The sequence below is a fragment of the Papaver somniferum genome, unplaced genomic scaffold (assembly GCF_003573695.1).
Source record: "Papaver somniferum cultivar HN1 unplaced genomic scaffold, ASM357369v1 unplaced-scaffold_22, whole genome shotgun sequence".
Taxonomy (NCBI): domain Eukaryota; kingdom Viridiplantae; phylum Streptophyta; class Magnoliopsida; order Ranunculales; family Papaveraceae; genus Papaver; species Papaver somniferum.
In genome coordinates, this window is record NW_020632152.1 from 763,001 (window position 1) to 779,407 (window position 16,407).

The 16,407-nt window shown below is 37.2% G+C and overlaps 1 protein-coding gene across 1 annotated transcript; it reads left to right on the forward strand.

The window, feature by feature from the left end:
- Positions 1–14,353: 14,353 nt before the first annotated feature.
- Positions 14,354–15,498, forward strand: LOC113340463 (uncharacterized PPE family protein PPE40-like). The gene is made up of 2 exons (XM_026585601.1): positions 14,354–14,522; positions 14,769–15,498. Exons 1-2 carry the CDS (start codon positions 14,445–14,447, stop codon positions 15,231–15,233), a joined length of 543 nt encoding a protein of 180 aa, XP_026441386.1. The 5' UTR covers positions 14,354–14,444; the 3' UTR covers positions 15,234–15,498.
- Positions 15,499–16,407: the final 909 nt, after the last annotated feature.

Consider the following 16,407-nt stretch of genomic DNA (forward strand, 5'->3'; position numbering starts at 1 on the left):
TTTCATTTTTATTTATGTGGTGTTTTTCAATTTCTAGTCCATTGAATCTAGGGGTGTAAATTCGGGCAGGCCGGGCCGTCCGACCCAAAAACTAAGACAGGACGAGCAGGCCAGGCTTAATATTTGTGAGCCCGTAAACAAATTCAGGCCGGACAGGCCGCGCACAAGTAGATAATTTGCTACCCAAAGACCGCGCAAAGCCCGCTTTTTATACGGGCAGGCCAGATCGGGCCGGACATGCACCTATTTTGATTTTTTTTTTTTTAAGTTTAAATTCTCAAATGAACGGTATTAAATACAATATCCTTTCCTTTCCAACATCGCATATCATAAGTGATAGTATTATTTTATATTTAAATTACACTGACAAATATTTAATTTTAGCCTATAATAAATAATTAATTAGACTACAATAAACTTTCTAATAAGAAAATATATTACCATTAATGTTTTGAAAAGGTTAATTATAAGTAAAAAACCAATTATATATTTTATTTTTCTTGACACAAAATTGACAATTATAAAATTGTAACTTTTAAGTCTTTTAAGAGGATATTAAATGATTAATGGCACATAGAAGGCTTTCAGGCCGGGCACCAGGCCGGGTATCAGGCCGGACATCATAATTTGAATCTCTTAAAGTTCCAATTGTTCGTAACTTTGAATAAAAATTGGAAAAAGCACACTAGAAAATACATATGTTTTGAATTATGAATCAGATTTATAATACTCTTCCTTTAAAAAAAATAGGCTAAAATAAAAGAGTGATAAGATCTCTTTTTTTTTGTTTAATATGGAAGTAGTATACAGAAAAATCTTCCTCGGCAAATATAATATGTGAAAATTGTACGAGAAACCTATACTTTCTTCTTCTTTTTTTAAAATGGAGAGTATGTAAAAAGCTTTTTCCTCGGCAAATATAATATATGAAAAATGTATGAGAGACCTATATATGGAACAATAAGCGTCCATGAATATGATTGTGTGGAGCTAGGAATAGCTGCGAGAAGCATAAAATCCCATGGCGTGAAATTAAAACGTAACGAGGTTAATTTTTTATTCCCTGAAACAAATTAGTGATCTGACTTTACGATCGAGTTCATTAAAACGTCAATGTGATCGTAAGTCGACTTTTTTATTTAATAAAAATCTTCAGAGATTATGCACTTCAAGAACATGTGTGTGGATCGTTTTCTACCCAGTGATTTTTTTTTTTCATTTTTGCCCCTCTTCTGTGAACACTTATAATCACTCTTTTTCGCTCATGTGTGTAACTTCATTGGGGAAAAACTTCACACGGAGAATCGGAACTGTAGGAGTTAAATATCGCACATATGAATAATCATGCGAGACAACCGAGTAATTAAGGAACGAACGGAAGTTCACATATAGCATATCTTAAATGACGGAATCTGTGACGTCACAAAGTCACGCGTAAAGTGTGGAATTTGTACGAAGTTGAGGAGCACGTACGAGAAGACCAGATACATGGGTGTGAAGACGTCGCATGCTAGATCCGAAAATAGGGGCTTTGTTAGCTAAGAAACGAACGGAGTTCGCATATAGCATATCTTAAATGACGGAATCAGTGACGTCACAAAGTCACGGGTAAAGTGTGGAATCTGTACGAAGTTGAGGAGCACGTACGAGAAGACCAAATACATTGGTGTGAAGACATTGCATGCTAGATCCGAAAATAGGGGCTTTGTTAGTTGTCCTCCACTATGTAAAATCCCTATATATAGGATCAGCCCTCCTTGTCGTGGAGAGAGATCTTTCTTGAGAGTGGAGATAGAACTTTAGGAGAGAGAAAGTTATTTGTTTCCCAAGTTAGGGTTTTATCTATCATCTTTGTATTGATTTCAATACTTAATAAAGTTATTTCTTGGTATTCTTCATAATGTTTTCTTAGTTTGATAGACAGATTGTTTAATGGGTGTAGTAGTAGGATTTTCTACTACTACGGGAACTAGGGGGCGGTTCTTGTGTGTTGTAACCCTTACCCTCCCACTCTGATAGTTACGAAAAATGCCCAACAATGTTTCAATTTTTAAGTCTTTAGCTGGAGTTTACGTTCGAAGAACGAATACATACCATACCTCGTGAAAAATGTGATAACCCAAATAAAATCCCAAGCCTACTTTTGGGGCAGAAACAATGGGGCACTTAAACGGATTCAATTAGATGATGTTTTGTCCAACTGGGGACATGTTTTTGTTAGTTAAAATGCTTGCACTTTGCTAAATTTATTTGGGTCTTAAGGGTTTGTTATGGGTGTTGTATCACCTTTACTCTTCTCTTTCTTTTTTAGTTTTGGGGTTTTTGGAATCTGGTTCCTTCGTGTAAGCTTTTTTAATATAATTCTTATCTTTGTTTTAGAAAAAAAAATACCATACCTCGTCAATTAAACTATGGAACTCCATTTTGGTAACTTTTACCGCTTAATATTTTTATAATATTTAAATTGAGTATTCAAGACTCGAGAGAAATCGCGGTTGAAACTAGACTTAGATTAAGTACTCATAAAAGGAAGAAAAATCTAGCCCCCACCTACAGATTCCTAGTGTAGTTGTAAGATTTCTTACAACTACACTCCACTAAAACTAATCCAATTTCTAAGTCATCATTATGAATTCTTATTTGATTAATTGAATATTGAGAATGTTTACAAGATAGATTCAAGTATTAAAACAATGACCAAGACTCCTTATAACCCCCCACAAGTAATGACCTCTCTTCTTTGTATAGAATTTCACATAGTGAATGACAACTAAGATACCTACTATTTTCGGGATCACTACGCGACACATTCGCTCATATACAATCGCTCATCTTCGCATAGCATGCTTCTTAGCACAGTTCTCCACATTTTACTCGTGACTTTGCTGACATCATCTGGTGCGTCATCTCAACTTTGTCGTGTGCGATGTTCTGCGCTTAGGTTGTACTCTTTACTTCGCTTGATTACTAACGTGTGCGATATTTTACTCCTACATTTTGCCTCTTCTCATTTCTCTTCTTCTTCAGAGTAAGCGATACGAGAAATTCCCTTTTTGTAAATCGCACACGCTTGTATTTTTTTCATTTTATTTCTTCGACAACTTCCTGGGTTTCAAGTTTCTCTCCACACGTGTCGATTTTCTTCCTCTTTAACCGGTTTGAACTGTCTTCAACCGGTTGTTTCTTTTCACCTATATAAAGGTTTTTTCATCAGTAAATAACCCTTCTACACTTTCTCTTCTCTGCAACTATTCTTCCACACTTTTTCTTATCTCTCTTGTTGTTATTCATTTTCATCCGTTATTATCCATTTCTGCTGCTGCTGTCACCGATTTCTTCTACTGTTGTTCTTCCACCATGAACTCTGAATCGAAGTTTGTTTTCTGTCCTCATGATGATTATTATTTATTTAACCATTCTCATCTAAGTTTTTTATTAACTTAATTCTCATACTTTCGCAGGAAAAGTTCTTCTATTAGCGCTCTTCGAATCATGCAAAAACCCAAATCTTCGGATAAAAATAAAGATTCGCAGAAGAAGAAACCAAATATTGATAACAATGAATCTCATAAGAGGAAGACTTCGCACAATAAAAAGTAAGAAATATCCAATTTATTTGAAACAATATTGTTGCCTCTATTTCTTATCTTATTTTATTTTCGCAGGCTTCCGATTCTGAGATGGTTGATGGAAAAAAGCCAAAAGCTAAGAGGCCTCGCAAGCCCATACCAATCCCTTCAAATCTTGTTATTCTAGATTTTAATGCTGCAGACGTTGTCCCTATAACCACAGTTCAACCTTCGCACACTAATCCTTCTATCGCTCCAATAATTCAAACTTCTGAGAAAAATGTTCTTATTACTCCTACACCATCTCAAGCTTCTGAGAAGAATGTTCCTGCTACTCCTTCACCAACAATCGATCTTACAGATGAGAATGCCTATGTTACTTATGATGAACTTTTTTTTGAAAAGGAGTCTCCTATAAATAAGGAGTTTCTTCTTAATTGTGGAACACAAAGTACTCCTCCCATTGCCTCTGCGACTTCATCGCATGCAAATCAAGTTTTTCCTTCACCCATTAACTCTAGATCGCAACCAAACCTTCTTCAAAAGAAATCTCATGTCCCAACAGATTTTACAACTCCTTTTTCCTTGTTAAATTTTTTTCCTTTGAACAAGAAATCTGTGGATAGTGTAAAACTTGTTGCTCAAACTTTATCTGACGTCATCAACTCTGCCCCATCTTTAATTGATGATTCTTGCAAGTTTCCCTCATGTTCTGCCTTAAGCAAGCTTTTATGTGAATTTCCCGCTGATAAAGCTTCAAGGGATGAGGTTGGTGTGAAAATGGGGAGCACACAAAACTCTTGCAAGTATACAAGGCCAAATTTTATAGTACAGGGATGAGTAGGGGTTTGTCCACAGGGAGTGGGATCATACAAGAAGTTATCCTAAGCTATCAATGGATGCAAAGCACTATAGCAGTGAGCAAGGCAAGGTAACAGTGGTAGTGAAACAAAGGCAGCAGCCTAAGGCAAAGGTATTGAGCAACAGTGACAGAAAAGGAGAAAGATGCAGAACTGTGTGAAGTTACTAAGGAAATTGAATCCACCTTGTGCCCTAATCAAGCAATGCAATCTAGGTTGAGTTGGAAATCCTATGCATACATCTAGAATGGGATGAAAATCAGCTTGCTCACTGATATGCCCCTAGCATTGTCTGTCTTTTGACAGCACAATCAATCACAGGCATGCCAGAGCACTGCGTACTTCCCATTGCTCAAGCAAACATGCATCAAGAAAACTATCCTAACCATGCATCATCTAACAGTGCACTAGGCTTCATCAGAGCCTTAGTTGCAGTGAATTAGCTCATGCTAGACATGAGTACAACTACAACATTCATCAAATAAGCTAAATTAAGATACAACATACACACAAATTGCACACAATCAACTGTAGCTAAAAAGGAATTTGGATAATGAAAATTGGTTGCAAATATTGTTCACTGGCTAGCCCAGAGATGTTTTCTACAACACCCATAACATCAATTTATAGTTTGTTACAACACCCTAAATTTCTACAAACCCTAAATTGAAAATCTCCAAATTTGCAAACCCTAATTTTTAAATTCCAAATTAAACTCACTGATTTCTGAATTTGTCTCCCCTGTGCTCGACCCATGCTTTTTCTGACCTTCCTGCTCCTCTCTCATGCTTCAATTTCTGTCTCTAACCTCACCTATTTCATCAACTTCTAAACTAGGGTTGTCGGGTTGAGAAGTTGATGTAATAGATGGCTAGAGAAGAAGGGGACGTGATGGTGGTATCTACTACGGTCGGGGAAGAAGTGATGGTGGTGGAGAAGGCGAGGTAGCGACAGTTTGCTGAGACAGGGCATGGAGGTGGTGGTGGTTCTGCAACTGATTTTGGGAGAAGGGGAAGAAGCTCGACTGTTTTGGGAGAAAGGAAGTGTTTGTTTGGGTATAGGGTATCGGGTTCTACGGTGTGAAGCGGGGATAGCGCGGTTTGATGATCTGCGACAAGGAGCGATGGATGGGAAGATGGTAGGTGGATCCAACGGCGATACGGAGGTAAGCGTGGAGCGACCGTCGGATGAAGGGATGTAGCAAAACGGACGACCCAAGATGGAGATGGGCGTTGCGATGTAAAGCGGGGGCTTCGGAGTTTGATGTGCGATGATGGAGCGACCGTAGGATGCTGAGATGCTTCGATCTGACGGCTGAAATCCGAGACGGGCTTGGATAGTGGAAATGTGTTTGAGTAAGGGTTTTGGGCCTTGGGTATGCCATGCCCATATCTTCTTTAAGGACAATTCTTCTTCTTCAAGCCCACTTCTAGCCTTTTGGTCTTGTGCACACCATTCTTCGCGGCTTCCTTGTGTAATTCCTCCCGGCTTTTCACTACTTTTCTGCTCTTTTCCGCTCTGCTATTCATCCAAACTTTATTTATTACCTAAAAATGCAAAATTAAGTAAGAAAAATATTTATTCTTGAAAACAATGAAAATACAGAATATGGGATAAAATGTAGAATTAATGCACAAAAGATGAGTTAAATGCCAACAAAAAGGGATAAATATATACAATATTTGGCACTCATCAGAGGTCTTTTCCCAAATTGACCCGAGCTTCCATGTTGCTCTAGATGTTCTGGTATCTACCTTTCACATCTTAATTCTGTCTTTTATGTTACTTCCAAGTTGTACTAACTTCATCTTTTTCCTTTAGGACTCTCATCGTCGCGTGATGCTGGCTGAAAAGCATTTTGAATCTAGCTGCTCTCAGTTGGGACTTTCGCAGAAAAATGTTTCTTTGGAGAAGGAAATACAAAAGCTAAGAGTAGAACTCCAAGTTTCGAGTTTTGATGCTGAAATTCTTCGCAACGAGAATCAAAAACTTAGAGGTATTCTAAGATATTCTATATTTGAGATATTTATTGTATTCTATATTCTTTCGCACACGTTCATTTTTGTAAATTTCTTCGTGCACTTATTAAGATTTAAACCGGAAGCGAACGAATGAGAGGTATGACTTTCAATTCCTTGCTGAAGATGCTCAAGCGAATATCGAGAAGTTGCAGTTCCAACTAAGCCAATTAAATAATCAACATTCATATTCACTTGATCAGATTAACAATCTTTCCCATGAGAATAACCAGCTTACTCAAAAAATTGAGTGTTTTAATGATCAAATATCCTATTTTTCTAAATTATCACACGATGCTGATTTATTACATCAAACTTTATCAGAAGAAAACCATACTCTTTCTAGAGACAAGCTATCTTTTTCGAAGAAAGAAGCAATGTTTTCACATCAGTATTCAATTCTTCATGAAATAAATGAAAATCAAGCGCGAACTCTTCGCGTACTGAAGGAACAGTACAAGATTTCGCTTAAAGATTTAAGCTCCCAAAATGAGAAACTTGTTCAAAATAATATAAGTCTTTTTGTGAAGAAGAATCAATTTCAGGAACAATATAGTCAATTGAAGAATTCTCATGATGTTCTTAAGAAAAAGAACAAATCTCTTTCTTCCGAAGAAAAAAGATTCGATCTCGCCTCAGTGGTTCAGTTGGTGATGGATTTGATAAGGCTATGGAAAGTATGAAGGACAATACCCTTGCTCTTTCTAAATTCTTCCAACGTAGTCAGCTAGAGTTGACTTCCTTATTATGATTTCTTGGTATTTCTCCGCACAATGTTGATTTAAAAGTTTCTTATTTATGGCTATTTATTATTTTTTATAGATTCTGAAAGATCGCACCAGTCTGTTGTTACTCAATTGAAGTATGAATTATCCAAGGTTCGCAAAGAATATGCGAAACTGGAAATATCTCGTGGGAATCTTAAGCTCTCTCTTTCTGCTTCTCGAAGCAGAGAGCGAAGAAGGTTCGCATACCAGAAGTATTTTTAGAGATAAATGCTAGAAATCTTGAAAGAGCTGTTATTCGCAAGGGTAATTCTAGTGCCCAATCTGTTATTGACGGAATTATATTAAGCGATTCTCTCCCAGCAGTAAAACTCCCTGTATGCAACGTGAGTGCAGATGAAGAATATCCTGAACCAGATAGTGATTATGACTTTTTAAGTGACGATGAAAAGGATGAAGATGAAGAAGAAAATTAGCAAGATGAAGAGAAGTCTGCTAATGAGGCCAATGCTGAGATTGAAAATCAGCAAGAAGAAGAGAAGTCTGCTGATGAGGTCATTACTGAGATTGAAAATCTGGACCCAGTACTAAGATTTGAAAAATATTTTGAATAAGATGCTGCTGTTGAGCATTCTTGATTTCCTTTCTTTATTTTGACGTATTTTGAACCTTCTTATTTTCAGACTTGTTTGTTGCAAAGAAGATAATACATCGTTATTTTAATTCTCATACCTGCCTCTTATTATCTTTCTTGTAAGAATCAATTGTGCGAATTCATCATTAGTTTATTTAATTTACTTGGGAGGTCTTATTTTGCCTTCCTATGTAAAGGTCTTATCTTGCCTCATTCTCGTGCGACGAGATCGCAGGCGGTCTTTGCATTTTAGTACATCGACCCATTGATCTCATCTTATCTTTTTCGCTTGTATTATTTCCTCTTCAGGTTTGTCGCATAAATATCATAAGTCTTAATACTCCATTGAGTAAAAGTCTTATGACATTCATGTCTTTTGACACAATTCAGCTCCCTAATGGAGGGTGTCGTCCTTATCTTACCCCTGGTTTCCCTTTCAAGGAATCTTACCTCTATCTGGTTAAGAATATGGCTCTTCCCATCCATTTTTTCAACAACCAGTTGATTTCGCAATCTCGCATACACTACCTATAGGGTTTATGGCAGCAAGACCGCACCCTAAGTGGGGTATCTTCGGTCCGAGTGCATCATAGTTAGGACCAGTCAAGAGTGGAAAGGTACGCTCCAGACGCCCCGGGCACTCTTGACTCAACTGTGTACCTCGGCGCCCTGATCGAGTTTCTGCATTCCTTGGGAGAGCCTTTCTCACCTTAAGCTCTCAATATAAGATTACTATCTTAGACTGAAAATTTAAGGTATCTCTCCCGTATGGGCATCATCGTTTTATTCTCACCCCAAATCTCCACAAGTCAAGTTCCGGGGTCGGTGTAGCCTTCCCTTGAGTCATGCCTTCTAGGGTCTCCGACTATGACGTGCGATAAGTCTTATTTATATGTATTCTTTTGCCTCTTGCATGTATGCGAACTAGGTTGCACGCCACAGTTGGATTCCTAGACAATCTGATAATAAAATATAATTTTCTGTAGCCTTGTATCAAGGTCTTACTTTGCTTTTATAGAATTTCGTAACTTTCAAGCGAAATATTCGCATTACAGACTTGTTCAAAAATATGATCTTAAAGATTTTTAACTGTTTATCCATGCGAGTTAATTCGCAAGTGACTATGGATAATATTTTTTCAAGAAATGCTTATTCCAAGGTCGATCTAATTTACGACCTGTATTTTGTCCTTCAAGATCCATTAATTCATAGGCTCCTTCTCCAACTATTCTTTTTATTATATAAGGTCCATCCCAGCTTTTCTCCAATTTTCCATCTTTTACTTTTTGATAAACTGGAATTTCGCGTAGCACTAATTCGCCCGGTTAGAATTATCTTATTTTAACCCGCTTTTTGTATTCTCGAGCTAGTCTTTTTTGATAATTTTCCATGTGCTGTAAAGCGACCTCTCTTACTTCCTCCAAATCATCCAATTTTGTTAAGATCAAATCCGCGCTTAAATTCTTTTCCCAAGCTTCTCTCTTTGTGGTAGGAATGATAACTTCTGTTGATAGCACTACTTCTACTCCATATGTCAAACAGAAAGGTGACATTCCTGTTGCTTCTCTTCTTGTAGTTCTGTAAGCCGATACTACATTATGTACTTGTTCGCACCATCCTTTGTTTTGTCCTTCTAACTTTTTCTTCAGGTTGTCTGCGATTGTTTTATTTGTAGCTTCTACTTGTCCATTACTTTGAGGATACAAAGGAGTAAATTTGCCACTTTGAATTTTGAATGCATTGAGCAGCATTGTTATATTCTCGCCTTCAAACTGCTTCCCATTATCGGACAACAATTGTGCAGGAATGCCAAATCTGCATATGATATTTTCAAAAATGAATGTGAAGATGTCTTTATCGCGAATATGTTGAACTGCTTTTACTTATGCCCATTTAGTGAAATAATCTGTTGCGACAATTAGAATTTTTTTTTGCCCCATTCCTGGTATAAATGGTCCAAAAATATCTATTCCCCATTTTCTGAAGGGCCATACATTTTTTGATGTATTAAGCATAGCCCCGGGTGCATGTATCTTCTTGCCATGACGTTGGCATTCTTCGCATCTCCTCGAAACTTGTTTTGCATCTTCATGCATATATGGCCAGTAATAGCCCTGTATTTTTGCCCTATATCCGAGTGATCTTCCTCCACTATGGTTGCCAGCATCGCCATAGTGTAATGCTTTTAGAATCTCAATTCCCTCCTTTCGCGTAAGACATCTTAGTGAAGGTCCAAGAAATGATCTTCTATAAAGAACACCATCCCTTAATTCATAATTTGTCGCACGACTCTTTAATTTGTGTGCTTCTAATCTTTTCTTCGGCACTTCTCCCTTTTCTAGATAAGATTGTATCTCAGTTCTCCAATCCTTCTCTTCGCTCACACTTTCTTCTTGTATATCGTCTATGAGCATCACATTTGTTTGCCCTTCTTCACCCTTTTCTATAGATCGTAATAATAGTGTTTGTATTTTTATATCCCTTGCAACCGGACCTACTAACATTGATGGTATGAACGCCAATGCATCTGCAAGTCTATTATCTTTTCTCCCTATATGTCTCCAGCTTAGTTTTGGAATTTTCATTGCTAACTCCATGACCAACTTCCTATATTTTTGTAAAGATGGTTCATTGGTACTGTATGTGCCTTCTATCTGACGAATTACCAATTGGGAATCACTAGTTATGCACGCGTCCTCAACTTTCATTTCAATTGATAATCTTAATGCGTGGACGACTGCTTCATATTCAGTTTCATTATTTGTGGATGCGAAGTCCAATATGAATGAGTACAATACCAATTCCATTCTCGCTCCTGTTGGTGAAATGAATACAATACCAATTCCATTTCCTTCTCCATTGGAAGATCCATCCACCAATATCTCCCATCTGTTTGGATTTCTCTCAGTTAATAAATCATTAGGATTTCCATGTTCTTCATCCACCTCCATCATTTCTTCTACATATTCATCTTCTTCTATTGGAAATTCTGCAAGAAATTCTGCGATAACTTGAGACTTGGGTGAAGATAAAATTTCATAACCAATCTCATAGTTTCCTAATTGTGCATTACATCTCTCTATTCTTCCTGACCTCTTTGAATTCTTCATTGCATTTTCAATTGGGACTCTTGTTAATATTTTAATTTTGTGAGCTTGAAAATAAATGCGAAGTTTGAATGATGCATATACCAGTGCGAGAATCAACTTTTCAATTTTTTAATAGTTTTTCTCTGCGGAGTTATATGTTTTGCTTATGTAATATATTGGTTTTTCTACACCTTTATCTGAGCGTAACAGTACTGCACTTAATGCATGAGATGTTGATGCTAGGTATAATAACAATTATTCTCCCTGCTTCGCCTTTTGCATTATGGATAAGTTTACCAAATAATATTTTATGCTCTGCAACGCTTTGTCGCACTCCATTGTCCATTCAAATTTGGTCCCCTTTTTTAGTATATTGAAAAGTGTTGACACTTGTCCGAAGATCTTGCAATAAATCTTCCTAATGATGCTATCAATCCATTTAACTTTTGAACATCTTTGACTATCGCAGGTGGTGGCATATCTCTAACCGCTTGTACCTTCTCCGGATCAACTTGTATTCCCTCCTTGGATATAATATAGCCTAAGAATTTTCCTGATGATACGCCAATTACACATTTTTCTGGATTTACTTTAATATTAATTTTTCGCATTTGTTCAAATATTTCTCGCAAATCATCAACATGATCTTTCGCCTCTTTGCTTTTAATTAGCATATCATCCACATAGACTTTTAATGTTATGTATCCATTTTTCGAATACTTTCTGCACCATTCTTTGATAAGTCGCACCTTCATTCTTCAATCCAAATGGCATTTTCGTGTGAAAATATAAACCTCTTGGTGCGGAGAAAGCAGTGTGTTCTTGATCTTCTTCTGCCAAAGGAATTTGATTATAGCCTTTATACCCAGCTAGCATTGTGACTCTATCATTCCCTGATGCGGATTCCACCATTTGAGGTATGTCGGGTAAAGGGAAGATGTCTTTAGCGCATGCTTTGTTTAGATCTGTAAAATCTATGCAAATTTTAATTCCATTGTTCTTTTTGGGTACCACCACCATATTTGCTATCCACTCTGGATATTTTGCCTCTCTTATAATTCCTGCATCTAACATCTTCTACAATTCTGCTTCTACTTTAGGATGATAATCAGTTGCAATCTTCCTTATCCTTTGCTTGAACGGCTTTACATTCTTCTTAATGTCTAATTTATGACATGCGACAGACGGATCTATTCCTGGCATTTCTTCCACACTCCATGCAAAAATATCATTATATTCTCGCAGAATGCTTATCGTTTTTTCCGCTTCTTCCTTATCCATTTTAGTTCCAATTCTTAATATTCTTGGTTCTTCTTCAGTTCCTACGTTTATTTCTTTTGTTGGTTCTGCTGCAGTAAAATTCGTTTTTGGTTCCCCCATAGGTGTTGGTTTCTTGATTTCTTTATTTTTTCCACCTTCCTTCGCTGGTTCTTCGCCTGGTATTCCTTTTCCCTCTTTCGCTCTGATCATGTATATTCGAAATTCCTCTTCTTTCCTTTGTTCTTTTGCTTTTCTCCATTGATATTTTTGCTTCTTTGCTCGTCCTTCATAATTTCGCACATGTATTCGATTACAAGTATTTGCAACCTTAACATCTCCTCTGATTTCACCTATACCACTTGGAATTGGGAATCTAATACACTGATGTAATGTTGACGCTACAGCCTTGAGTCCATGTACCCATGGTCGTCCCAACAACATGTTGTATGGTGACTCAATGTCAATCACACACAGTGTGTTATCTTTGTTTGAACCTCTCATAGTAATATTCGGATAACGATTTCTCCTTTCGTCTTTGTAATTGTTCTATTGAATCCATGAACATTATAGGATGTAGGTATCATTTATGCGTCTTCATATCCCATTGATTTGAATGTGCGATAAAATAATACATCAACTGCACTGCCTGTATCTATCAATGTTCTATCGATCGCCCATCCTTCAAATCCCCTTTGTTTTGCAATAATTTTTTCTCGCTCAGCTGTGACCGTTATGACCAATGGATCTGTTCGCTGTAAATTTTCTTCTGGAATTTCATCCGCCGCAAAGTAAATCTTTACTTTCTCCCACTCTTGTAATGGAAATTCTTTGTCTACCGTCTCTATCTTCTTGCCTTCATAATTTCTTTTATGAATTCTCCATGTTATTGTTGCTTGAAAATCTGCCTCAGAAATTGATACTCTAGTTATACTATTACACACTGTATATCCCCGCATGTTCCCTGAATTGGTATGATTCGTGTTGTCTTCATGGATTCCTTATGATTCTTTCTCAATTTCCCTAAAAGTTTTAGATTTATTAACAGAAATTATCATCCAGAGCTGTTTCTAGCGCCAAAAATGTAGTTGTAAGATTTCTTACAACTACACTCCACTAAAACTAATCCAATTTCCAAGTGATCATTATGAATTCTTATTTGATTAATTGAATATTGAGAATGTTTACAAGATAGATTCAAGTATTACAACAATTTTACTTGAAACCTAGATTCACTTTCTTTTTCTCTCTCTATTTCTTGACCAAGACTCCTTAAAACCTCCCACAAGTAATGACCTCTCTTCTTTATATAGAATTTCACATAGTGGATGACAGCTAAGATACCCACTATTTTCGGGATTACTATGCGACACATTCTCTCATATACAATCGCTCATCTTCGCATAGCATACCTCTTCGCACAGTTCTTCACACTTTACTCGTGACTTTGCTGACATCATCTGGTGCGTCATCTCAAGTTTGTCGTGTACGATGCTCTTCGCTTAGGTTGTACTCTTTACTTCGCTTGATTACTAACGTGTGCGATATTTTACTCCTACACCTAGTTTCCTCGCTGCAGAGAATACTAAACACATTCTCAAGAATCTCAACCAACAAGAAGAAAACAATTTCAACCTCAATCATGGCGGAGAGACAAAGATATTACGAGTTGATGGAACAAAATATAATTGTACGTCCAAAATGTCCACTCCATATACTGTGAGTCTGTGAGTTCGCTAGCTTGCATGTGAAGATAATTAATTATTTTTCTTGTGATGCAATTTTAGATGTTAGTATTCTGCCTTCAGACAAGAAGTGAAGGGGCTGGTCAGGTAATATGTTGCTTTAGACCCCAGCCGTTAGAATGCAGCAACCTAGGACAGTAGTTGCAATTTAAAGTAGTAGATATTTATTTATTTTGTCGGGCTAGGGCATCTAGACTACCGTGACTAAATCCTAGGTTAAAACCATGGAGCTCCCGAATCTTACCTTACTGGGTGAATGTATTTATTTTAACAGTGACCATTGGTAAAACTCATCTAGTTTGTGATCAGGTGAGCGTCAAACGACTAGGCCATCTCCTATGGTTAAGTAGTAGATATTTTGATATGAAATGTCAGTCAGCTGTCTGCCCTTATTGGAAAATTCAAATGAACCTAGCTCAAAACTAGTTCTATAAATAGAGCTTGCATTGTTATAAATACAAATACAAGTCTCGCACCAATTCAGTCATCTATCTTCTCCTTTGTCAGTGAGATAACTGTATCAAGTTGCTCATTTAGATAACCAGAAATGGCGAAGAGCAGTATTTCATCTAATATTTCTTTTCTTGTTATGATAATGATAATACCATCAATGGTTGTTGACGCAGTAAGTATACTTAATCTGCCTACCGGAATAGTTGTCTAAATTGTTTTGCATGCATATTAAAACACAATATATAAGCCTGAAAAACAAACGTACTAGGATATATACTTATCTGAGAGTGATGAACACAAAAATGTTTTGCATTCATCCCAGATGACAATTTTCATATTATCCTTATTAATCTATGACATTTTGGATTCTCAACTTTCCTCTCATCTCTTCTTACAAAATCTTTATAAACTTATACAGAGGCATTTGTTGGCTAGCACTGGTTGTTTGTTCGGGGGTACCAGTCCTGGTGGCTTATTTGGGACCGGAAACACGGGGGGAACAAACTTGCTCGGAGATAGCAACACAGGCGGCACAAATGTGCTTGGGGATGGCAACACAGGTGGCACAAATGTGCTTGGGAATGGCAACACAGGTGGTGTAAATGTGTTGGGGAACGGCAACACAGGTGGTATAAATGTGGCCGGAGATAAGAACACAGGTGGCATAAATGTGCTTGGAGACAGCAACACTGGCGGCATAAATGTGGTGGGTAACAGCAACACAGGTGGTGTAAATCTGCTTGGTGATAACAACACCGGTGGAATAAATGTGGTAGGAAGCACCAACACAGGTGGTGTAAATCTGCTCGGAGACAACAACACAGGTGGCGTAAATCTGCTCGGAGACGGCAACACAGGTGGCATAAATGTTCCTAAGGTATAAATGTGCTCCGATGCGGGTGGCATGTGTGCCGTTACCGTGGATCAGGAAGGAAGAGCCAAGGAGGAAATAAGAAAGAAACGGCTCCCAAGAGAGCACAATTCAATAGTTCGCTTAAGTTCTTTATATTATCGTTCTTCTCTTTTTCTATATCAATTAGTTTTCATACTAGGTAGGTATCAAATAAATTTGTGGTTTTTAAGAGTTAAAATGTTTGTTAAGCAGTATCCTGATAATTAAAAGGCTCCGTGAGTGTTTTCTGCTTGAATTGGAGTTCTAACATTTTTAACGTATCATAAAAGGTTATGAAAGTCCTACTGCGTGCAATTAAAACATGTAGGATCCATGGCCTTCGCCAAATTTAGAGTTGTGGGTGTGTCCCATTTAAATACGATCCTTCGATATCACGAGCCGGCCCAGGCTCACCCAGACCCTCGTGACCCTCGATTCTTCCTATCGGTGAACTCCCGATTGGTGAACTCACCAATTTGGTTTGGCCTATATATAATGTGTTGGGTGCAATAATCAAAAATAAGGAAAAATCAAATAAGCAAAAGTTATTGATACTTAGCTCCTTTATAATGGAAGTGATCGATTTGATGAAACGAATGACCTCCCTATATCTCCGCAACAACAACAAGGCAAACTTTGGAAAAACAGAGTGAGTCACGTGTTCAACACGTTGTCCTTAAGACATTAGCGCCCGGCTACACTCAAGAGTGATGCTATAACCCTCACAGGACGGATATCTCCAGGATAAAACACCCTAATACACCTACTACTAGCATATGTAGTAGATCCTCAACTTGAGCTTGGCAACTCCGAAAAAACCGTTAAGGAAAATCGCGAACTCTTAAGAAACGCCATAAAATATTTTCCCTTAGGGGTCCCTCTAAAATATAGAGCAACCCCTTTCCCATAGATTTTACAAAAGTAGTGAATTTCTTTATATAATTGACAAATACAACTTAAGAAGAAAAACTCTCCGATGTGGAACTAAAAGGTTTATATAGTTTCTTAAAACTATTAAAAATTGTAAACTCCACGATGTGGGACTAAAAAGTTTCATTCACAAAATAAAATAATAAATTATAATTTTTTATTAAAACTTTAAAAAATTATTTTTTATTAATCGTTTTCCAACAATCCCCACATGAATGAAAACTCAATAAAACAT

What these genes read in the sequence shown, in the direction of transcription:
- LOC113340463 (XM_026585601.1), top strand. Translation starts at nt 14,445, where the DNA reads ATGGCGAAGAGCAGTATTTCATCTAATATTTCTTTTCTTGTTATGATA. An exon ending in CATCAATGGTTGTTGACGCA is followed by an intron (nt 14,523 to 14,768) that starts GTAAGTATACTT and finishes AAACTTATACAG; the next exon opens with AGGCATTTGTTGGCTAGCAC.